Here is a 25,900-nt window from a genome sequence, read left to right as displayed (position 1 = left end):
TCAACTAAAGAACAGAGTTCTGCCTCCACTTACTATGTTGAACAGAACCCCAGTCAACTAAAGAACAGAGTTCTGCATCCACTTACTATGTTGAACAGAACCCCAGTCAACTAAAGAACAGTCAAGTTTCTGCCTCCACTTACTATGTTGAACAGAACCCCAGTCAACTAAAGAACAGAGTTCTGCCTCCACTTACTATGTTGAACAGAACCCCAGTCAACTAAAGAACAGAGTTCTGCCTCCACTTACTATGTTGAACAGAACCCCAGTCAACTAAAGAACAGAGTTCTGCCTCCACTTACTATGTTGAACAGAACCCCAGTCAACTAAAGAACAGAGTTCTGCCTCCACTTACTATGTTGAACAGAACCCCAGTCAACTAAAGAACAGAGTTCTGCCTCCACTTACTATGTTGAACAGAACCCCAGTCAACTAAAGAACAGTCAGCGTTCTGCCTCCACTTACTATGTTGAACAGAACCCCAGTCAACTAAAGAACAGTGTTCTGCCTCCACTTACTATGTTGAATAGAACCCCAGTCAACTAAAGAACAGTGTTCTGCCTCCACTTACTATGTTGAACAGAACCCCAGTCAACTAAAGAACAGTGTTCTGCCTCCACTTACTATGTTGAACAGAACCCCAGTCAACTAAAGAACAGAGTTCTGCCTCCACTTACTATGTTGAACAGAACCCCAGTCAACTAAAGAACAGAGTTCTGCCTCCACTTACTATGTTGAACAGAACCCCAGTCAACTAAAGAACAGTGTTCTGCCTCCACTTACTATGTTGAACAGAACCCCAGTCAACTAAAGAACAGAGTTCTGCCTCCACTTACTATGTTGAACAGAACCCCAGTCAACTAAAGAACAGTCAGTGTTCTGCCTCCACTTACTATGTTGAACAGAACCCCAGTTAACTAAAGAACAGAGTTCTGCCTCCACTTACTATGTTGAACAGAATCCCAGTCAACTTCTTCTCCATCAGAATTAATCAGCCCTCCAACTTCCTCTGCATTATCCGTCGCCCCTTCTCCATCCTCCTCCTCTTCCTTCTCCTCTTCCTCCACCTCTTCCTCCACCTCTTCCTTCTCCTCTTCCTCCACCTCTTCCTTCTCCTCTTCCTCCCCTCTTCGACTTTAGCCTTCAGCCCCAGTGTTTGACAGAGATCCTGTAGGTTATCAGATACCATCTCCTGCCCCTGTGATGTGTTCTCCTCCTCACAGTGGATGGGGTTCTCTGCTTCTGTTGTGTGTGACCTCTGGTGCAAGTTCAAACTTCCTTTTGTAGCAAAATTCTTCCCACAGTCGGGGCAGGGGTATGGCTTCTTTCCCGTGTGGATTTTCATGTGGATCTGTAGAGACGATGAATTTTTTAAATGTTTCCCACATTCTGAGCAGCAGTGAGACGACGTCTTAGTTTTGTGATTCTCCTGGTGTTGTTCAGGTTCTGCTGCTGATGCAGAGAGACTCTCCTCTACTTTTTTGCCGTGCGATCGCTGGTGTATTTCTTTCAAACTTAGCGAGTCCGGTTTCTCTCCTGTGTGTTGCAGCTGGTGTCTTTTCAAGGATGTACAGAAGGTGAACCTCTTGTCACACTCAGAGCAGGCGTACGGCTTCTCTCCAGTGTGCAGTTTCTGGTGTTGTTTAAGATATGCTTTCTGAGTGAAGCCCTTCCTACAGACGGAACAGGAGAAAGGCTTCTCTCCTGTGTGGGAGAGCTGGTGGGCAGTCAGGTTGGCTTTCTGGGTGAAGCACTTGCCACAGACAGAGCAGGAGAAAGGTTTCTCACCAGTGTGCACAAGCATGTGTTGGTTCAAATTTCCCTTTTGGTTGAAGCTCTTCTCACACACAGAACATTTGTAAGACTTCTCCCCGGTGTGTTTCAGCTCATGTGATTTCAAGGTGTGTAGATAAGTATAACTCTTCCCACACACGGAGCAAGAGTGAGGTTTTTCTCCCGTGTGTGTCAGCAGGTGTCTGCGTAGTTTGTAAGCGCTAGAGAACTCTCTTCCACACTCCAGGCAGCAGTTCTTTGCCTGTTCAGGATCTCCCGATATAGAGGGACTGCCCTCCCCATTAGAACAGTGGAACCTCTGGTGTGTCTTCAGATGTTCCTCCCGAGTGAAACTCTTCCCACAGTCAGAACAGAAGCAGGGCCTCTCTCCTGTGTGAGTCAGAAGGTGTCGTTGTAGTTTAGATGGACATGGGAACTCCTTCCCACAGTCCAGGCAGCTGTAGCTCTTCCTGGGTTTGGGACTGGTCTTCTTCTCTCCTGTGTGTGTTGTGTTACGATGTTTTCTTAGATAATGCTGGGTAGGGAACTCCTCTCCACACTCTCTGCAGCTGTGTGTGTTCTTGGCTGTGTGATTGTCCTCCTGTTGTTCAGGTTCTCCTGAGGTAGAACTTGTCCCCTCACTGTCAGAGTGACGGCTGGAACTCTCTCCTGTCTCCCCTGTGGGGATATAGGAAGAGTCTGATCAGGATTGCTCGAGTGGAAACCAAAGGGGTGTATTCATTAGTGTACACTGAAGCAAACAAAAACAAGTGTTTCTTATAGTCTCTTTCCCTGTTTCGGCCATTAGGCTCCTGGTGAGTACATCCCAGCTTGTGTAAGTGTTGCATTGTTTTGTTAAAACTGTACCTAAACAACACAGTCAGATCGTTTAAACATTCAGTCTGCCTCATCCTCCACCTACTAAAGTTAACGAAAATCTCTCAACCCGACTTACCTCTCAATCTTAGAAAGTCACTGAAGTAGTCAAGGCTCCTAGGAACCATCTCTGGGCCGCTGGTTCTCTGGTCACCATGGACACAGTCAGGAACCAGTAGGTTTGGCTGGGGTTCATCAAAATCCTGATTTTAAAAAGTACAGTCAGAGATAGGCCTAGAAGATAATGTCATGTCATTGGTTTTGGTCTTAATAACGAACTGACTTGATAAAATAGTCCTTACTACTTGACAAATGTATATCAACTTCTACAAATGACAAGCTAACCTTGAACAAGACATTGACAATGGAGTTTACTAAAGCAGAGCTATGTATTTACATAACTAGCTAACCAGCTATATCTATACCTGCTGTATATATGGCTTTGGGCTCAAGCAAAACATGTTTTAGTTTCAGGGCAACTAGCTAGCTTAAGCTCACTTCTCACCTCATACATTGTGTGAGCCGAAGCGACAACAAAAAAATTGCCGAGAAAATGTGGTTCTCTGGCTGTAGCAAGCTAAGCTAAGAGAAATCACAGCTGTTTTGCAAAAATAGATAGCAGGCTAAGTTAGCATAGCATACTGAGCTAGCTAACGGTACTTAGCTAGCTAATAATGTTAGCTTAACTTGTCGTTTGTAACTTCACGTCTGTCTGGTTTAATAGTTCCATATCTACGTTATCACAGGATGGAAATAATCTACGCCAATTATAGTGAAGATATATTTATAAATAACTATAGCTACAATGCTTTTGAGTAAGGTTTATCAAAGCAGGCTAGCTAATGTTGACAGAACCGCCTAGAACTACTTCCGGGGCAGCAGCTAACCCGGAAGTTGATGCCGTCACTGGACGCCATTCCACATAGTTTGGATATGGCCATTCTTTGATTGCGTTAACGGTGAGGGGAGAATGGGGAAATGTTTAAATACATCAGGTCATTAAAACATTAGGTATTGGCTTTGCCCAAACGGTGTAGTTAGCTAGCGGTTACATAACTGTTAGCTAGGTAACGTTTCATCATCAGACAGATACATTTTTAGCTTGGTACTGTTGGCTAGCTAATAGCTCCTGCGAACTAATTTGAAGCTCTGCTCAAACAGAGTCGACGAAGGAGTAAAACGACGATAGTTTTCTATTTGGTAAATAAAGGCAGAGTGACTGTACATATAATCAATGAGTTACTGTTGTACCTAATGTTCGTGCTACTCTAGTTAACGTTAGTTAGCTTCAAAATACAAGCCCTCGTCGTGGGAACCTTGACATTTCATGTATATCTTACAAAAATATTTTTATTGTAATTAATATTTGTTTTATTATATTGTTCTATTAAGTTCAAATGAAATAGTGACAGTAAATCAAAAGTCAACGTTTCACGGACTTGACAAATATAGAATGTCACTATACATAATGCACGCCTCTATAAAATGTTTTTGTTTTACACCATATGTCCTATTTACACAGGTGACCTCACAAGGGATTCCACAGATGACCTCACAAGGGATTCCACAGGTGACCTCAAAAGGGATTCCACAGGTGACCTCACACGGGATTCCACTGTTCTGGTGACAGGAAGAAGATCGGACCCTGAAATAACTTGTCTTTGACAGAGACTCATAATGCAGCACTTCCCGAGGCTCCCAGTGTGGCAGGAGATATAGGAGACGTGTGAATACACAGGCGAGAGACACACCTCACACTAGTGAGGCTCCATTCAATAGCAAGTTGTTATTTTTACAACAAACAAACAAAAACATTCCAACTCTGCTGAGACAAAATGAGTTCTGAGAAGGAAGCGTTGATGGATGAAATCGAAAAGAGTTTATGGAATTTAACTGTGGACAATTTACGCTACCTGTGTGAACGTTGTGGAATGGATGGCCCTGAAATTAAAGGGATGAATCATCGCTTATTAAGGCGTAAAGTCATGGAGGAAATGTGGGACAAGACGGAGTCAATGAAATCAGAGGAGCAGGGAATGTCTTGGTTAGTCCAACTGAAAGAGGACATCAGGAGGATACAGGAGGAGGGTAGCACTGCACTCATGAGTCCCGGCCAATCAGATGATGTAGACCGCAATGAAGAACACAACAAGGGGGACAGGGATTGGTTGCCGAGCAACAGACTGACAGAAGAGCCCTTGCATCCCAGCCAATGTGATGATGATGATGATGCTGTCGACTGCGATGAAGAATGGAATGAAGAGGGAGGAGCTGGGTTGCTTAGCAACACACCAGACCAGAGTAAATTAAAGAGGCACGTCAGATCGCACACTGTTAAACAACACACAGTGAATCCCTCAGTGAAACCTCACCACTGCTCGGATTGTGGGAAACAGTTCATTGTAAAATCAAGCCTTAAACATCACCGGCTAGTTTTTCACACAGATCACCCTCACCGCTGTGGTCAATGTAAGAAGAGCTTCATAACTGCAGCAAGACTGGAATCACACATTAAGACACAACACCCGCCAAGTGATCCTCTGAAGAACCCACATGTGTGCTCTAAATGCGGTAGGGCATTCCCTGTGGCTGCCAGTCTTAAGAGACACCTGAGAACTCATACTGGGGAGAAACCGTACGTCTGCCCCCAGTGTGGAAAGGACTACAGTGACTGTGGAAACTTGAGGAAACACATGAGAAGAACTCACCCAGTAGAGGAGATGGTTGTGGAGAGTTTGGCTACTCAGAGGAGCATCCCTACAGGGAATGTGGAGGAAATGCAGGACAATACGGAGCAGGGGTCACTCCAACTGAAAGAGGACCTCAAAGGGATACAGGAGAATGGTAGCGTTGTGCCCATGAGTCCCGGCCAATCCGATGACGACGATGATGCTGCAGACTGCAACGTTAAGGACAGGGATTGGTTGCCTAGCAACGGACTGAAGGCGGAGCCCATGAGTCCCGGCCAATCCGATGACGATGGTGCTGATGACGACGATGATGATGACGATGATGCTGCAGACTGCAACGTTAAGGACAGGGATTGGTTGCCTAGCAACGGACTGAAGGTGGAGCCCATTAGTCCCAGCCAATCCGATGACGCTGTAGACTGGGACGAGGAGGACAGGGATTGGATGGCTAGCGATGGGCTGGAGGTGGAGTTGTCTCCAGAGAGACACACACTAGAGCAGAGAGTGAGAGAGGTGAGTACTTAAATTCCTGTTAAATATTAGCTTTTAGAAATCAGCATTATTTTAAAACACAGACCATAAAGTGTTTTAAACCATTTCCCCTGCGTTTTTATATTGAAAGTCAACCTTTTTTTAAACCATTTCCCCTGCTTTTTATATTGAAAGTTAAGTGTTTTTTCTTCAACATAGTGATCAATAGAGAGTGATCAATAGAGAGTGATCAATAGAGAGTGATCGATCAATAGATATGCAACAATAGAGAGTGATCAATAGACATGCAACAATAGAGAGTGATCAATAGAGAGTGATCAATAGACATGCAACAATAGAGAGTGATCAATAGAGAGTGATCAATAGAGAGTGATCAATAGACATGCAACAATAGAGAGTGATCAATAGAGAGTGATCAATAGACATGCAACAATAGAGAGTGATCAATAGAGAGTGATCAATAGACATGCAACAATAGAGAGTGATCAATAGAGAGTGATCAATAGAGAGTGATCGATCAATAGATATGCAACAATAGAGAGTGATCAATAGACATGCAACAATAGAGAGTGATCAATAGAGAGCGATCAATAGAGAGTGATCAATAGACATGCAACAATAGAGAGTGATCAATAGAGAGTGATCAATAGAGAGTGATCAATAGACATGCAACAATAGAGAGTGATCAATAGAGAGTGATCAATAGAGAGTGATCAATAGAGAGTGATCAATAGACATGCAACAATAGAGAGTGATCAATAGAGAGTGATCAATAGAGAGTGATCAATAGACATGCAACAATAGAGAGTGATCAATAGAGAGTGATCAATAGACATGCAACAATAGAGAGTGATCAATAGAGAGTGATCAATAGAGAGTGATCAATAGACATGCAACAATAGAGAGTGATCAATAGAGAGTGATCAATAGACATGCAACAATAGAGAGTGATCAATAGAGAGTGATCAATAGAGAGTGATCAATAGAGAGTGATCAATAGAGAGTGATCAATAGAGAGTGATCAATAGACATGCAACAATAGAGAGTGATCAATAGAGAGTGATCAATAGACATGCAACAATAGAGAGTGATCAATAGAGAGTGATCAATAGAGAGTGATCAATTGACATGCAACAATAGAGAGTGATCAATAGAGAGTGATCAATAGAGAGTGATCAATAGACATGCAACAATAGAGAGTGATCAATAGAGAGCGATCAATAGAGAGTGATCAATAGACATGCAACAATAGACATGCAACAATAGAGAGTGATCAATAGAGAGTGATCAATAGAGAGTGATCAATAGAGAGTGATCAATAGAGAGTGATCAATAGAGAGTGATCAATAGAGAGTGATCAATAGAGAGTGATCAATAGAGAGTGATCAATAGAGAGTGATCAATAGAAGCTATTTGGCAGCCACACAAGTAAATGAGCTTACACTAAAAAAACAAGGTATATTTTACCAAAACGATGCATGGCCAACATATTTATAATGTTTATCATAGAAAGAATGGAGCCAGATACATTTCCTGATGTTTTGCTTTGACGGTGATCTTTAAGCATTGTAACTGAACTGAAGCACACAGCAGTCAGAGTGGTGGAATGTAATTGGTCAAGACGAGAGCGAAGATATTTCATCCGATTGCAGAAGTGCAACTTGAAGCACAAAAAAAATGTGTCCGTTTTTTAAATTCATGATTTGGAGTGAAACCTACTGAAGTTTTACAAAAAAACGCAAAACAATATATTTTTTTATGCGTTTTTATCTTTCCTTTTATGCGTGAAGAACGGCGTTAATGCGACCTCTGCTTGAAGTGTGTTTCAATTTTCCTTGAGTCATCTCATCGTTGATTCCTGGACCTCCTTCTATAAATGCATTGGAGAAGGTTCTAGGTTATTTCTCTTTATCCTCCAATGTATTTTAAGAAGGATGCAGAGTAATCGGCAGATGAGAGGAATCAAGGAAAGACGTTTGATTTTCTCTGCAATAATGACTTGACTGGCTGGAGAGTGTTTCCCGCCTTGATTCATTCCATCTCTATTTTTTATGATTTTCTAGGACAAACCTCCCCCGCCCCCCTTTGCCCTCCCAGAGTCCCCGGTAGCGGTCCCCGGTGCCTCTCCCGGTAGCGCCTTACTGCAGAGTCAGAAGAGGGTGTCTGTGCGGCTGGTCGACTGCAGGAAGACACCGGGGCAGAGGAGCCATATAATACACAAGACAACACAGACGGGAGAGAAACCCCACAGCTGGTCTAATGCTGAACAACACAAACCCCTCTCAGGAGACAGGCCTGGCTCCCATATCTGTGATCACTGTGGGAAGAATTTTGTCACAGCTACCAATCTGAAAACACATTTACTGTGTCTGTCTGGAGAGAAACCACACGTCTGCTCTGAATGCGGGAAGAGTTTCACACAGGCCGGCTGTCTTAAGAGACACCTGAGAACTCATACTGGGGAGAAACCGTACGTCTGTCCTCGGTGTGGGAAGGCTTGTACTGATTCTGGAGACTTAAAGAGACACATCAGAAAAACTCACCCAGGAGAGGAGGTCATTGTGAAGAGACTTGCCTATCAGAAGAGCGTTCGTAATGAATACAAACAAGCCCACTCCGGAGATGGCTCTCATATCTGTGATCACTGTGGGAAGAATTTTGCCACAGCAAGAAGTCTAAAACTACACTTACAGTCCCTGCAGAGAAGGAGAGAGAACTTGACTGCAGAGAAAGCTCATGTGTGCTCTGAATGTGGAAAGGGCTTCCATCAGGCTGGAAGTCTTAAGAGACACCTGAGAACTCATACTGGGGAGAAACCGTACGTCTGCCATCATTGTGGGAAGGCTTGCAGTGATTCTGGAAACTTACAGAAACACATCAAAAGTCACATGGGTAAACAACACACAGTGAAACCTTACCTCTGCTCCGAATGTGGGAAACAGTTCATTGGAAAACAAAGCCTTGAACATCACCGGGAGGTTTTTCACACAGATCACCCTCACCGCTGTGGTCAATGTAAGAAGAGCTTCATAACTGCAGCAAGATTGGAATCGCACATAAAAACACGACACCCGCCAAGTGATCCTCTGAAGAATCCACACGTGTGCTTGGAATGTGGAAGGGGATTCCCTGTGGCCGCCAGTCTTAAAAGACACCTGAGAATTCATACTGGGGAGAAACCGTACTCCTGCCCTCAGTGTGGAAACAGTTACAATGATCGTGGAAATTTAAAGAAGCACATCAGAACTCACACAGAAGAGAAACCCTACCACTGCTCGGTGTGCGGGATGAAGTTCCGTCATACAAAAACATTACAACGGCATCACCAGGAGAACCACAAGGGGGAGACACTGGGTCCCATCCACAGGCACCAAGATCCTCTTCCATGCCTCCACTGCGGGGAGGAGTTCTCATCCAAGGCTCTTCTGAAGGATCATCTACGGACCCACTCTAGCCGGGTTCACTGCTCCCGATGCGACAAGACCTTCTCCACTAAAAGTAACTTACTGGTTCATCAGCGGATACACACTGGAGAGAGGCCTTACCTTTGCCCTCAGTGTGGGAAGAGTTTCTCTCTGGCAGGGAGTTTAAAACTGCATCTCCGGATTCATGCGGGTGAGAAACCTTACTGCTGTACTTACTGTGACAAGAGATTCACAAGTAAGAGTCACTGCAATCTTCATCTGCGAATCCACACTGGAGAGAAACCGTACCAATGCCCTGACTGCGGGAGGTGTTTCGCTGACGGGAATGTCCTGAAAAACCACCGGCGGACCCACACAGGAGAGAAACCGTTCCAGTGCCGCTTGTGTGATAAAGCCTTCGCTCAGTTGAGCAGTCTGAAGAAACATCAGGAGACACACAGGCAAACTCAGCCTGTCTCTGTCCCAAGACTCCCTAATCCCTACCCACCACCCAATCAGCATGTCCCTTATCCCTACCCATCACAGATTCAATGGTAACCTGGTTTACACCTTACCAAGTTGTCCGGTGTCCTGTTACCTGGTAACCTATCTGTTACCTGGTAACCTATCTGTTACCTGGTAACCTATCTGTTACCTGGTAACCTATCTGTTACCTGGTAACCTATCTGTTACCTGGTAACCTATCTGTTACCTGGTAACCTATCTGTTACCTGTCCCAGATAGGAAGGATGCATTTCTAACGTATTGGGACAGGAACCCTAGACTCAGTCTGTCCCAAAACCCAACCTGCCATGCACTCAGTGAATGCTAAGCTTGCTTAAACCTGTCCATTCCCTTGTAGATAACTAGATGGAAATGAATTGAAGGATCCATTTTCTTTCTTTCTTTTAATTTGTTATGATTTTATTGAGGCAGGTTTGCAGTCATTGAGGATTGATATGCTGTATATAGAGCTTGGAATAGAATGGTATTTTGTCCATCTGTCTCAAAATAATTATTTTGCTCAAAGTTCATATTTTATCTCCAGAGTTTTTGTTTTCACAGTTGATATTTGGATATGTTGTTCATTTTAAAAAGTGTTTAAAAAATTCATGGCCGAACCTCAACTGGTGGAAATAGTGAAAATTAGTGATTTGACTTGAAAACTGGCAGTAAATCCTCAAAATGGCATTGTAATTCCGCGAGAACACTAAAATGTTGCCAAATTAAAGAACAGCAGCGTGTAGTGTGTATATGGTCTACATACATAACCAGTCAAAAGTTTTAGAACACCTACTCATTCAAGGGGTTTTTCTTTATTTGTACTATTTTCTACATTGTAGAAAAATAGTGAAGACATCAAAACTATGAAATAACACATATGGAATCATGTAGTAACCAAAAAAGTGTTAAAACAAATCTAAATAGATTTTAGATTCTTCAAAGAAGCCACCCTTTGCCTTGACGACAGCTTTGTGATAGGAGAAAACTGAGGATGGAAGCATTTGGAAAAGCTCCAGTGCCCTCCACTAATATTGGCACCCTTGGTAGATATGAGAAAAACGGGTTGTGAAAAAAAAGTTGATTGTTTATCCTCTTGGTCTTTCATTCAAAATAGTCACAAAAATCGAACCTTTAATTAAAGTAAAATCATTGAAAGAAAAAATTAATTCTAATCATAAAACAAATATTTTCTCAAATATATGTGTGACACAATTATTGGCACCCCTTCATTCAATACTTTGTGCACCCGATCTGAGTCTTCTCCTATAATGGGTAAAGAGGTTAGAGAGAACATGGCAAGGGATCTGAGACCATTCCTCCATACAGAATCTCTCCAGATCCTTCAGATTCCCAGGTCCACGCTCGTAGACTCTCCTCTTTAACTCATCCCACTGGTTTGCTATGGGGTTTAAGTCAGGGGACTTGGATGGCTATGGCAAAACCTTGATTATGTGGTCAGTGAACCATTTTTGTATTGATTTTGAGTTGTGCTTTGGATCATTGTCCTGCTGGAAGATCCAACCAAGGCCCAGTTTAAGCTTCCTAGCAGAGGCAGTCAGGTTTTGATTTAATATCTGCTGGTACATGAGGGAGTCCATGATACCATGTATCCTAACAATTAGTCCTGGGCCTTTGGAAGAAAAACAGGCCCAGAACATCAAAGAGCCACCACCAGACTTCACAGTGGGGATGAGGTACTTTCTGCATGGAAATCTTTCTGTCTACGCCAAGCCCACCTCTGGTGATTGTTTCCAAAAAGCTCTAGAACCTGGTCTAGAACCATAGAACCCAGTCCCACTGAAAGTTCCAGTAACGTTTGGCCAACTGTAGGCGCTTGAGTTGTTGTTTGATGACAGCTGTTGTTTGTGGTTTCATGGCAACCCTCCCAAACATCTTGTGGTTATGTACAGTAGGTGGCGTCTGATCGTAGTTTTGGAGACTTTCTGACCCCAAGACCCAACTAACGTCTACATTTCTCCAGCTGTGATCCTTGGACATTTTTGAGCCACTCGAACCATCCTCCTCACTGTGTGTGGGGTCAATATAGAAACACGTCCTCTTCCAGGCCGATTTGTTAACATCTCTAGTTGCTTTAAACTTCTTAATTATCGCCCTGATAGTGGAAATGGGCATTTTCAACCGTTGAGCTATTTTCTTATAGCCATTTCCTGATTTGTGCAGCTCGACAACCTTTTGTCGCACATCATTACTGTATTCTCAGGTCTTTCCCATAGTGTTGGATGACTATGGGAACTTGGCCTCTGTGTCACCTCATATTTATACCCCAGTGAAACAGGAAGCTTACCACTTAAGTGTTCCTAATCACTCAGGTTATCTTAAATGTAGCATATGAATGGGAATATACTTCAGTTAGATTTTACTCATAAGAATTTCTAGGGGTGCCAATAATTGTGGCACACGTTTTAGAGAAAAATATATAATTAATTTATTGCATGTTTTTTTCCAATCATTTTACTTCAATTAAAGGTTTGATTTTTGTGAATGTTTGAATGAAAGACCAAGAGGATAAACAGCCAATAAATGTTTTTCACAGCCCGTTTTGCTCATATTTACCAAGGGTGTCAATATTAGTGGAGGGCACTGTATGAACCTTTGGTCCTGAATACAAACTGTTATGTTTGGGGGAAATCCAATACAACACATTAATGAGTACCACTCTCCATATTTTTAAGCACAGTGGTGGCTGCATCATGTTATGGGTATGCTTGTAATCGATAAGGACTGGAGTTTAAGAATGGAGCCAAGCACAGGCAAAATCCTAGAGGAAAATCTGGTTCAGTCTGCTTTTCACCAGACACTGATAGATGAATACACCTTTCAGCAGGACAATAACCTAAAACACAAGGCCAAATCTACACTGTAGTTGCTTACCAAGAAGACAGTGAATGTTCCTGAGTGGCTGAGTTACAGTTTTGACCTAAACGTATATGAAGATCTATGGCAAGACCTGAAAATGGTTGTCTTGCAATGATCAACAACCAATTTGACAGATTTTGAAGAATTTTGAAAAGAATAATGGGCAAATGTCGCACAATCCAGGTGTGGAACGCTCTTAGAGACTTACCCAGAAAGGTGCTACTACAAAGTATTGACACAGGGGTATGAATACTTATGTAAACAAAATATTTCAGTATTTTAATTTTCAAACAATTTGAACACATTTCTAAAAACATGTTTTCACTATGTGTAATCTATGCATCTATATGTCATTTTATGAATAGACAAGTAAAAAAACATGGTAGGACTCATACCGGTAACAAATTGAATTTCACCCCTGGTCCTAGGTACATGATGCCTTGTGTTGTCTTTATCATGTCCACCTAATAAACAGGTGATTGTTGATAACATGGTTCGGTCATTTAATGAGGAGCTGGCTTCTACTGTCTGGTACAACTTATCCTATCATTCACCGGAAGAGAGAGAAGGGATGGAGTGGGTGTGAAGGTTTGAAGAAATGTCAAGTCTTGAAATAAGGGCTTTTATTTAGAAGGATTTCTTATTACCATACCGGAAATGACGCCATCGACATGCTCCCCGAGGTCAAAAGGTATACATCAGAACACATCGGAAGGAAAGTCACAGACGATATAATAAAACATATTTAGAGTAATCAGGTATTTCGTATGCGTATATAGCGAAATTATATTCGCTTTGTCGATAGGCATAGCCAGAACCATGTAGTCGTTGGCTAGCTAGGTCCACATGGATAGCACGCTGATCTAGCTAGCTCCGCTAACGTTAGCTGCCTTGTACACCGCTAGCTATCTAGCTATAGTTGTTGTAGCGTGGACTGTAAGATAAACCCAATATTACAGTCCACACTATAAGAGCTATTGGATTTATTATGCTTGCTAGTTACGTCCCGACTGATTTGCTCCAATGTTGGGATTGATTTGGGTCCCCTACACAGCATGAATAGAATAGCTAAGTAACTAGCTAGCCAGCTAACTCATGCTAACAGAGCAATGGCCACGTTCCAGGCTGATCTCAAAACGGCTGGTTATATGGTTTAAATATCAGTTAATAATGACGTGACGTTACAGATGAGTGTTTTGATGTATACATCTTTTTTTTACAGGTTCTCTAAAGTCCTGCCATTGACTGCATTGTCGTTGTTGCCACACGAGCAGGACAATATGAATCCACTCAGTTCAGAGAAGGAAACATTGATGGATGAAATCGAAAAGAGTTTATGGAATTTAACTGTGGACAATTTACGCTACATGTGTGAACGTTGTGGAATGGATGGCCCTGAAATTAAAGGGATGAATCATCGCTTATTAAGGCGTAAAGTCATGGAGGAAATGTGGGACAAGACGGAGTCAATGAAATCAGAGGAGCAGGGAATGTCTTGGTTAGTTCAACTGAAAGAGGACATCAGGAGGACACAGGAGGAGGGTAGCAGTACACTCATGAGTCCCGGCCAATCAGATGATGTAGACCGCAATGAAGAACACAACAAGGGGGACGGGGATTGGTTGCCTAGCAACGGACTGATAGCGGAACCCTTGCATCCCAGCCAATGTGATGATGATGCTGTCGACTGCGATGAAGAATGGAATGAAAAGGGAGGAGCTGGGTTGCTTAGCAATGGACTGGAGGCGGAGTCAGCTCCAGAGAGCCACAGTTACGTGAGTATTTCCCAGTCAGAAAGGGTTTTGTTCCTCAACAGTCTTTCCTTGATTCCTTGACCTCCTATAAATGCATTGAAGGAGAATATCGGAGGTTCCTCCTCTTGGGACTTTTATCCTCCAATGTATTTTAAGAAGACCAAGTAATCAAAGATGATGGGAATCAAGGAAAGACCTTTGAGATCACCTTTAAAAAAAAAACATTTTAGTCACTTAGCAGACACTCTTATTCAGAGAGACTTACATTTATTTAACTAGGCAAGTCAGTTAAGAACAAATTCTTATTTGCAATGACGGCCTAACCCCGGCCAAACCCTAACCCAGACGGCGCTGGGCCAATTGTGCGCCGCCCTAACATGAGCAATTTGGGTTAAGTGCCTTGCTTAAGGGCACTTTGACAGATTTTTCACTTAGTCGGCTTGATGATTCAAACCAGCAACCTTTCGGTTATTGGTCCAATGCTCTTAACCACTAGGCTACATTTTGAGACTTCAAAATTCCTTGACAAGTACGAGAGTGTTTCTCACCCTGATTCTCTATTTTTCTGATTTCCAGGACAAGCCTCTACCACCCCCCTCCCCTCTCCCAGAGTCTCCGGGTCATGCCTCTCCCAGCAGGGCAGTATTGTGCGGTCTGAAGAGGGTGTCTGTACGGCTCAACGACTGCAGGAAGACACCAGGGCAGAGTAGCCATATAATACACAAGATAACACAGACGGGAGAGAAACCCCACAGCTGGTCTAATGCTGAACAACACAAAACCCTCTCAGGAGACAGGCCTGGCTCCCATATCTGTGATCACTGTGGGAAGAATTTTGTCACAGCTACCAATCTGAAAACACATTTACTGTGTCTGTCTGGAGAGAAACCTTACATGTGCTCTGAATGCGGAAAGAGATTCACGCAGGCCGGCAATCTTAAGAGACACCAGAGAACTCATACTGGGGAGAAGCCGTTTGTTTGTCCTCGTTGTGGGAAAGACTACAATGATTCTGGAAACTTAAAGAAACACATGAGGTCCCATGCTATTAAACAACACACAGGGAACCCCAAAGTGAAACCCTACCTCTGCTCTGATTGTGGGAAGCAATTCATTGGAAAACAAAGCCTTGAATATCACCGGGAGGTTTTTCACACAGATCACCCTCACCGCTGTGGTCAATGTAAGAAGAGCTTCATAACTGCAGCAAGATTGGAATCGCACATAAAAACAAGACACCCGCCAACTGATCCTCTGAAGAATCCACACGTGTGCTTGGAATGTGGAAGGGGATTCCCTGTGGCCGCCAGTCTTAAAAGACACCTGAGAATTCATTCTGAGGAGAAACCGTACTCCTGCCCTCAGTGTGGAAACAGTTACAGTGATCGTGGAAATTTAAAGAAACACATCAGAACTCACACAGAAGAGAAACCCTACCACTGCTCGGTGTGCGGGATGAAGTTCCGTCATACAAAAACATTACAACGACATCACCAGGAGAACCACAAGGGGGAGACACTGGGTCCCATCCACAGGCACCAAGATCCTCTTCCATGCCCCCACTGCGGGGAGGAGTTCTCATCCAAGGCTCTTCTGAAGGATCATCTACGGACCCACCCTAGCAGGGTCCACTGTTCCCAGTGCGACAAGACCTTTTCCAATAAAGGTAATTTACTGGTTCATCAGCGGATACACACTGGAGAGAGGCCTTACCTTTGCCCTCAGTGTGGGAAGAGTTTCTCTCTGGCAGGGAGTTTAAAACTGCATCTCCGGATTCATGCGGGTGAGAAACCTTACTGCTGTACTTACTGTGACAAGAGATTCACAAGGAAGGGCCACTGCAATAGCCACATGCGAATCCACACTGGAGAGAAACCGTACCAATGCTCTGACTGCGGGAGGAGGTTTGCTGACGGTAACGTCCTGAAAAACCACCGGCGGACCCACACAGGAGAGAAACCGTTCCAGTGCCGCATGTGTGATAAAGCCTTCGCCCAGTTGACCAGTCTGAAGAAACATCAGGAGACACACAGCCATAATCACACTGTAAGATAAAGCCTTGGCCCAGTTGAGCAGTATGAAGAATTATCCAGAGACACAAATCCAGCCTGTCTCTGTCGGGAATCGCTACGTACCACACAATCAGTCCATCCCTAATACTTACCCACCCTGTCCCTTCGCTACGTACCACACAATCAGTCCATCCCTAATACTTACCCACCCTGTCCCTTTGGCCCTCACCATGTTGGCAGTTCTAGGGAGGGATTTGGGACCAGGGGACTGAAGTTACCAAAGACAAACAGCTGTAAATACAACTTTGTATCGCAGACTTCCTCTCATTAGGGGCCATCGGAAGGCATTGGATCAGGTGTCTTCTTGATCTCTGGTTTTAACCATGACCAGTTCATTTTAAATGACAAATGTGGGTATCCTGTTAGCCTGACATCCAGACCTGTTAGCCTGACATCCAGACCTGTTAGCCCGACATCCAGACCTGTTAGCCTGACATCCAGACCTGTTAGCCTGACATCCAGACCTGTTAGCCTGACATCCAGACCTGTTAGCCCGACATCCAGACCAGTTAGCCCGACATCCAGACCTGTTAGCCCGACATCCAGACCTGTTAGCCCGACATCCAGACCTGTTAGCCCGACATCCAGACCTGTTAGCCCGACATCCAGACCTGTTAGCCCGACATCCAGACCTGTTAGCCCGACATCCAGACCTGTTAGCCTGACATCCAGACCTGTTAGCCTGACATCCAGACCTGTTAGCCCGACATCCAGACCTGTTAGCCTGACATCCAGACCTGTTAGCCTGACATCCAGACCTGTTAGCCTGACATCCAGACCTGTTAGCCTGACATCCAGACCTGTTAGCTTGACATCCAGACCTGTTTTGTGCTAACATTCCATCTCCATGCCATGTTTGGCATATTATAATTAGAAAAATGGATACTGTGTGGACTGTAAGCACAACTAGACTGCTACCCAGGCTAGTATCTTGTATGTACAATATTTTTTTTTTCTGCCTCAAACTGAAATGATTCTGCTCGGCTCCCCGTTCAATGTTGAGTTCACATTTTAGCCCGGGAGTTTTTGTATTAACTGTTGATGTTTAGATATGTTGTCCATTTGAATTTATTGCTGAACCCCAACTAGAGTTAAATAAAAATGGTGACAGCAATGTGTTGTTGGAGTAGATTTTTGAGTAAGAATGTTTATGCATAACCTAGGGTCCTAGTATAACCAAGGGTCCTAGTATAACCTAGGGTCTCAGCATAACCTAGGGTTCTAGTATAACCTAGGGTCCTAGTATAACCTAGGGTTCTAGTATAACCTAGGGTCTAAGCATAACCTAGGGTTCTAGTATAACCTAGGGTCTAAGCATAACCTAGGGTCCTAGTATAACCAAGGGTCCTGGCATAACCTAGGGTTCAAGTATAACCTAGGGTCACAGCATAACCTAGGGTTCACGCATAACCCAGGGTTCAAGTATAACCTAGGGTCCTGGCATAACCTAGGGTTCAAGTATAACCTAGGGTCCTGGCATAACCTAGGGTTCATGTATAACCTAGGGTCCTGGCATAACCTAGGGTCACAGCATAATCTAGGGTCACAGCATAACCTAGGATTCAAGCTCTAGTAGGATGTCCCTTGGGGGTATCCGTACCTATGTATGATATGCGAGGTTTAGGTTAGTAAACATGCTGGAGCTAAAACTTCGTTGTCGTTTGTCCTTATTTTAAATAATACTACATGGTGTCAGAAGTGGTTTTAAAATTCACATAAACGTGAAGAACGTCCCAAATAAATCATATATTCAGGTTGTTTCAAAGCAGGGAGGGCACAGTGTTGGAGATAAAAAACAGCGCATATCATTATTTTGCTAGCTAACGAGCAAGGACTAAGTTACTGCTAAGCAACATGTTGCAAGAGGAAGAAGCTGGCGGGATTTCAGGGTTTTGCGACTCCAAGTTCAACGGCCTCTGGTGCAAACACTGACAGGCCAGTGGCTAGTGCTGACGGATTTCGCATTAGTCCCCCGGAGAATTTTGCTTGTATGGACATTCAAAACTGGCCAAAATGGATCAGGCGCTTTGAAAGGTACAGGGTAGCATCATGCTTAAACGTGAAAAATGAGGCATTTCAAGTTAATACACTGATCTACTCTATGGGTGATGAAGCCGAGGATATATTAAATGCTTCAACGTTGACCGAGGAAGATAAACTTAACTACAGTGCCGTTTTAAAGACTGTTTTGAAACGCATTTTGTAGGGAGACACAACATTATATTTGAGAGAGCTAGGTTTAATATACAGGAGCAGGGTGAAACCACCGACAGTTTTATCACAGCTGTTCACAAACTAGCAGAACATTGTCAGTTTGGCGCGCTCAGGGAAGAGCTGATCCGAGGTCGGATTATAGTGGGAATAAGAAATATATCACTTTCTGAAAAGTTACAGTTGGATTCCCAGTTTACCTTGTCCAAAGCTGTAAACCAGGTTAGGCAGAGTGAGACAGCAAAAAGCCAGCAGACGATACTGCGCGACAGCAGCTCCTTGCAGAGCGAAGAGAGTGAGGAAATACATGCATTTTCATACAGAGCTAAAACAACGGAGGGGAACACAGAACAGAGACAGACGTGGAGAAAACAATCACAGAAGCACCAGTAGCTAGTTCAAGTGTTTGTCGCACATGTGGGAAATCCCCTTTCCACAGATCCCAGCAAAGAATGCGGAATGCAGGAAATGTCACAGGAGAGGACACTTTTCAGCTGTCTGTCGATTAAAGCAAATGCATGAGGTACAAGCAGGACAGCATCTTTCTGGGAGACGTAAAGGAAAACAACGCTGGCTGGCATTCAGACATTAAACTCAATGGGGAGGTTGTGTTATTTAAACTAGACCCTGGGGCAGCAGTGACAGCTATCCCAACTAGGCTGTATATAGCTATAGCAGAGATGGCCCTTTGCTCTCTACAAACAAAAAACTGTACGGGCCCAGTAATACGATTTTACCAGTGGTAGGGCACTTGGTGATTAAACTGCAGAGTAAAGACAAAAGTGCCATCCAGCCTGTCTTCGTCATTGACTCTCTAGCCAGACCGTTGCTGGGGCTGCCAGCAATTGAAGCATTGCAACTCATTGAGAGAGTGAGCGAACTGGAGGACCCAGGTGAGGTTTTCAAAAAGACATTCCCAAAAGTGTTTTCTGGTCTAGGAAGGATAGAAGGTGACTACAAAATCCGCCTGAAAGAGGATGCTGTCCCCTATGCCCTTACCACCCCCCGCCGGGTGTCCCTTTATTGGCCAGAGTAAAGGAAGAAATTGGGGCGGTGTCTAAAATAGAGAGTCCCACAGACTGGTGTGCAGGGATAGTGGTGGTCCCAAAAGCCAATGGGGACATAAGGATCTGTGTGGACATGACTCACTTGAATGAGGCACTCTGCAGAGAGAGACACTTCTTACCATCAGTGGAGCAGTCACTGGCTCAGTTGGATGAGGCACTCTGCAGAGAGAGACATCATACCATCAGTGGAGCAGTCACTGGCTCAGTTGGATGAGGCACTCTGCAGAGAGAGACATCATACCATCAGTGGAGCAGTCACTGGCTCAGTTGGATGAGGCACTCTGCAGAGAGACACACATCATACCATCAGTGGAGCAGTCACTGGCTCAGTTGGATGAGGCACTCTGCAGAGAGAGACACATCTTACCATCAGTGGAGCAGTCACTGGCTCAGTTGGATGAGGCACTCTGCAGAGAGAGACATCTTACCATCAGTGGAGCAGTCACTGGCTCAGTTGGATGAGGCACTCTGCAGAGAGAGACACATCATACCATCAGTGGAGCAGTCACTGGCTCAGTTGGATGAGGCACTCTGCAGAGAGAGACATCATACCATCAGTGGAGCAGTCACTGGCTCAGTTGGATGAGGCACTCTGCAGAGAGAGACATCTTACCATCAGTGGAGCAGTCACTGGCTCAGTTGGATGAGGCACTCTGCAGAGAGAGACACATCATACCATCAGTGGAGCAGTCACTGGCTCAGTTGGATGAGGCACTCTGCAGAGAGAGACATCATACCATCAGTGGAGCAGTCACTGGCTCAGTTGGATGAGGCACTCTGCAGAGACAGACACATCATACCATCAGTGGAGCAGTCACTGGCTCAGTTGGATGGCTCACAAGTCTTCACAAAGCTGGTTGTCCGCTCAGGTTTCTGGCAGATACCGCTGTCATCACAGAGTAGGGCACTCACAACGTTTATAACACCGTTTGGCCGTTACTGTTTTGCCATTTGGAGTCGCTTCCGGTCCTGAGCATTTCCAAAGACGCATGTCCCAGCTGTTGGATGGGCTGAGTGGCATCATAGTCCACGCGGACGATGTGCTCGTGTGCGGAAGGGACAGAGCAGAACATGATGTAAGGCTCACAGCAGTTCTGACCCGACTCCAGGAGACTTGCCTGACACTCAATGAAAAATGCACTTTTGCACAATCAGATGTCTTGTTCTTGGGACACAAAATCAGTGCAGCTGGAATAGAGCAGGACCCAGAGAAGATCAGCGCCATCACAGATATGCCCAGACCCCAGAATGTGGCTGAAGTCAGAACCTTCTTAGGCATGGCCACATATGCGGGTAAGTTCCTCCCACAGTTCTCAGATGCAACCAAACCTCAGAGACTTACAAGCCAAAGAGAATGACTGGTCATGGGGTCACATGCAACAGGTGGAGACCTGGCCTCACAGAGAGTGCTGGCCCAGTACCGTCCCCACGCTAAGACAAAAGTATCAGCAGATGCATCATCCTTTGGGCTAAGGGTGGTCCTCACACAGATGCATCATCCTTTGGGCTAGGGGCGGTCCTCACACAGATGCATCATCCTTTGGGCTAGGGGCGGTCCTCACACAGATGCATCATCCTTTGGTCTAGGGGCGGTCCTCACACAGATGCATCATCCTTTGGGCTAGGGGCGGTCCTCACACAGATGCAGGACAACATGGAGTGGCGTCCAACAGCATACATCTCCCGAAGCTTATCCAACACAGAGCAAAGATATGCTTAAGTGGAGAAGGAGGCATTGGCGATCACATGGGCAGGTGAAAGGCTCAGCCAATACCTTATTGGCCTGCAGTTTACAGCAGAGACTGACCACAAACCACTGTTGGCTCTGTTAGGGACAAAAGCACTGGACGACTTGCCTCCCAGAGTTCTGCGCTTCCGCCTCAGATTACTGAGGTTCACCTACAAGATGGTGTATGTGCCAGGGAAGGCACTGATCACAGCAGACGCACTCTTCAGGGCCCCAATTAAACGTCCATTATCAGAGGAGGAGCAATGTCTAGAGGGGGAGGTACAGGTATCCATTAATACAATAAGGGACAGTCCACCTGCATCTCAGACCAAACTGCAGCAGATTGCAGAGGAGCAACAACGAGACCACATCTGCCAACAGATAGTGCAGCAGTGCAAAAAGGGATGGCCCAGAACTGCCTCAACTGCTGAAGCCCTATTGGGTGCACCAAAGGGATGGCCCAGAACTGCCTCAACTGCTGAAGCCCTATTGGGTGCACCAAAGGGATGGCCCAGAACTGCCTCTACTGCTGAAGCCCTATTGGGTGCACCAAAGGGATGGCCCAGAACTGCCTCTACTGCTGAAGCCCTATTGGGTGCACCAAAGGGATGGCCCAGAACTGCCTCTACTGCTGAAGCCCTATTGGGTGCACCAAAGGGATGGCCCAGAACTGCCTCAACTGCTGAAGCCCTATTGGGTGCACCAAAGGGATGGCCCAGAACTGCCTCAACTGCTGAAGCCCTATTGGGTGCACCAAAGGGATGGCCCAGAACTGCCTCAACTGCTGAAGCCCTATTGGGTGCACCAAAGGGATGGCCCAGAACTGCCTCAACTGCTGAAGCCCTATTGGGTGCACCAAAGGGATGGCCCAGAACTGCCTCAACTGCTGAAGCCCTATTGGGTGCACCAAAGGGATGGCCCAGAACTGCCTCAACTGCTGAAGCCCTATTGGGTGCACCAAAGGGATGGCCCAGAACTGCCTCTACTGCTGAAGCCCTATTGGGTGCACCAAAGGGATGGCCCAGAACTGCCTCTACTGCTGAAGCCCTATTGGGTGCACCAAAGGGATGGCCCAGAACTGCCTCTACTGCTGAAGCCCTATTGGGTGCACCAAAGGGATGGCCCAGAACTGCCTCAACTGCTGAAGCCCTATTGGGTGCACCAAAGGGATGGTGCACCAAAGGGATGGCCCAGGCAAGGAACTGCCTCAACTGCTGAAGCCCTATTGGGTGCACCAAAGGGATGGCCCAGAACTGCCTCAACTGCTGAAGCCCTATTGGGTGCACCAAAGGGATGGCCCAGAACTGCCTCAACTGCTGAAGCCCTATTGGGTGCACCAAAGGGATGGCCCAGAACTGCCTCAACTGCTGAAGCCCTATTGGGTGCACCAAAGGGATGGCCCAGAACTGCCTCAACTGCTGAAGCCCTATTGGGTGCACCAAAGGGATGGCCCAGAACTGCCTCTACTGCTGAAGCCCTATTGGGTGCACCAAAGGGATGGCCCAGAACTGCCTCAACTGCTGAAGCCCTATTGGGTGCACCAAAGGGATGGCCCAGAACTGCCTCTACTGCTGAAGCCCTATTGGGTGCACCAAAGGGATGGCTCAGAACTGCCTCTACTGCTGAAGCCCTATTGGGTGCACCAAAGGGATGGCCCAGAACTGCCTCAACTGCTGAAGCCCTATTGGGTGCACCAAAGGGATGGCCCAGAACTGCCTCAACTGCTGAAGCCCTATTGGGTGCACCAAAGGGATGGCCCAGGCAACTGCCTCAACTGCTGAAGCCCTATTGGGTGCACCAAAGGGATGGCCCAGAACTGCCTCAACTGCTGAAGCCCTATTGGGTGCACCAAAGGGATGGCTCAGAACTGCCTCAACTGCTGAAGCCCTATTGGGTGCACCAAAGGGATGGCCCAGGCAGGAGGAACTGCCTCAACTGCTGAAGCCCTATTGGGTGCACCAAAGGGATGGCCCAGAACTGCCTCAACTGCTGAAGCCCTATTGGGTGCACCAAAGGGATGGCCCAGAACTGCCTCTACTGCTGAAGCCCTATTGGGTGCACCAAAGGGATGGCCCAGAACTGCCTCTACTGCTGAAGCCCTATTGGGTGCACCAAAGGGATGGCCCAGAACTGCCTCTACTGCTGAAGCCCTATTGGGTGCACCAAAGGGATGGCCCAGAACTGCCTCTACTGCTGAAGCCCTATTGGGTGCACCAAAGGGATGGCCCAGAACTGCCTCTACTGCTGAAGCCCTATTGGGTGCACCAAAGGGATGGCCCAGAACTGCCTCTACTGCTGAAGCCCTATTGGGTGCACCAAAGGGATGGCCCAGAACTGCCTCAACTGCTGAAGCCCTATTGGGTGCACCAAAATGACTTCCACTGTAATGGAGACCTTCTCATGAAAGGACAACGGCAATGGCATTCGAAAGCATAATGTTAACTTTCACAGCTATGCGGACGACACATAGCTGTACATTTCGATGAAACATGGTGAAGCCCCACAAGTTGCCTACCCTGGAAGCCTGTGTTTCAGACATAAGGAAGTAGATGGCGACAATATTTTCACTTTTAAACTCGGACATAACAGAGATGCTAGTGCTAAGTACCATGAAACAAAGATATCTTCTGTTGGATCTGACAATTAATCTTGATGGTTGTACTGTTAAAGGTGTGTACTACTCAACACTTTGGATGCAGTCTATCACAGTGCCATCCGTTTGTCACCAAAGCCCCATATACTACCCACCACTGCGACCTGCACGCTCTGGTTGGCTGGCCCTCGCTTCATACTCGTTACCAAACCCACTGGCTCCAGGTCATCTACAAGTCTCTTCTCTTCTAGGTAAAGCCCCGCCTTATCTCAGCTCACTGGTCACCATAGCAGCACCCACCCATAGCACGCGCCCCAGCAGGTATATCTCACTGGTCACCCCCAAGCCAATTCTTCCTTTGGGATGAGTAATGCAAGATACGGAGACATTATTAAAGTGGCTAGTGTTTTAGCCTCAAAACCGCAGACCAGTCTAACCAAGCCAGCCCAGGAGCTTCACATCCAGCTTCTTCACCTGTTGGATTATCAGAGACCAGCCACCCAGACAGCTGATGAGTATTTCTGCCTGTAATGAAGCCCTTTTGTGGGGAAAAACTCATTTTGATTGGCTGTGCCTGCACACTCCCAAGCCCACCCATGGCTTCACCCATGCCCAGTCATGTGAAATCCAGATGAAGTCCTCATGAATTTATTTCAATTGATTGATTTCCTTATATGAACTGTATGTAAAATCATTGAAGGTTGTTGCATGTTGCTTTTATATTTTTGTTCCGTATATTTCGCCACCGTTGTCATCTCAGCGGCATATGAATGAATGGGTTTATAGAGCAATTATCACAACATAAGTTGGCTTTTTTGTTATTTTTGTTTTTCCTTTATTTAACACGGTGTTAACAAATTCTTATTTTCAATGACGGGTTAACTGCCTGTTCAGGGGCAGAACGACAGATTTGTACCTTGTCAGCTCGGGGATTTGAACTTGCAACCTTCCGGTAACTAGTCCAACGCTCTAACCACTAGGCTACCCTGCCCCAGTGATTTAACCTGCTCACCGCTACTGCTTTAAGAGCCGCAAAACGAGCAGCAACGCTCCTCAGGGTGTAAACTCTGTGGATTTGGAAAGTAGAAGTGCTCCTGAGTAGAATGCGACACAACGTACAGGCAATTATGTACAATAAATTATAAGAGTACACACACACCAAAAAAACATTGTTGACCATTTAAATATCAACAATTGTACACATTTTCCATTTATTTTCGCCCAAATTATTAATTTACAAAGTATACAGGACTGGACTCTTATTCTGAAAGATTCCAAAACTCGTGACACGGAAGTGCTTAGTTATGCCAGAGCTATTATAGAATGAGGAGATAAGAATCTCAGCAGGATCTGAATGTCGACCAATATGCAGTGGTGTAAATAAAGTGTATCTGTACTTTACTTTACTATTTATATTTTTCACAACTTGCATTTTTACTCCCCTTCAGTCCTAAAGAAAATCGTGTACTTTTTACTCCATACATTTTCCCTGACACCCAAATACATTCTGAATGCTTAGCAGTTCAGTGAAATTGTCAAATTTACCCACTTTATCAAGAGAAAGTCCCTGATCATCCCTTCTGCCTCTGATCTGGCAGACTCTCAGAACACAAATGCATCGTTTGTAAAGTATGTCTGAGTGTTGGAGTGTGCCCCTGGCTATCCATACATTTAAAAAACAAGAAAATGGTGTCTGGTTTGCTTCATATAAGGAATTTGAAATTATTTTATAATTTTACTTTTGATACTTAAGTATGTGTAAAAATCAAATACTTTCAGACTTTTACTCAAGTAGTATTTTGCTGGGTGACTTTCACTTCTACTTTTCTATTCGGGTATTTAAACTTTTACTGAAGTT

General features: G+C 45.2%; 2 protein-coding genes across 3 annotated transcripts; both read left to right on the top strand.

The window, feature by feature from the left end:
* Window positions 1-3,536: 3,536 nt before the first annotated feature.
* On the top strand, window positions 3,537-13,105 carry LOC115116158 (zinc finger protein 420-like). Of its 2 annotated transcripts, none has more exons than XM_065000936.1 (3): window positions 3,537-3,608; window positions 4,172-5,852; window positions 7,895-13,105. In XM_065000936.1, the coding sequence occupies exons 2-3, from the start codon at window positions 4,485-4,487 to the stop codon at window positions 9,791-9,793; spliced, it is 3,267 nt and encodes a 1,088-aa protein (XP_064857008.1). In that variant the 5' UTR covers window positions 3,537-3,608; window positions 4,172-4,484; the 3' UTR covers window positions 9,794-13,105. The 2 variants fall into 2 exon arrangements, with proteins under 2 accessions (XP_064857008.1, XP_064857007.1); XM_065000935.1 differs by having other exon boundaries at window positions 3,575-3,849.
* A 147-nt stretch (window positions 13,106-13,252) lies between these two features.
* Window positions 13,253-17,556, top strand: LOC135559991 (zinc finger protein 883-like). Its single transcript, XM_065000937.1, has 3 exons — window positions 13,253-13,307; window positions 13,839-14,391; window positions 14,947-17,556. The coding sequence occupies exons 1-3, from the start codon at window positions 13,288-13,290 to the stop codon at window positions 16,423-16,425; spliced, it is 2,052 nt and encodes a 683-aa protein (XP_064857009.1). The 5' UTR covers window positions 13,253-13,287; the 3' UTR covers window positions 16,426-17,556.
* Window positions 17,557-25,900: the final 8,344 nt, after the last annotated feature.

Source organism: Oncorhynchus nerka, linkage group LG15 (genome assembly GCF_034236695.1).
Source record: "Oncorhynchus nerka isolate Pitt River linkage group LG15, Oner_Uvic_2.0, whole genome shotgun sequence".
NCBI lineage: Eukaryota > Metazoa > Chordata > Actinopteri > Salmoniformes > Salmonidae > Oncorhynchus > Oncorhynchus nerka.
The sequence above is the reverse complement of the archived record's forward strand: the minus strand, read 5'-3'. Positions and strand labels throughout refer to the sequence as shown.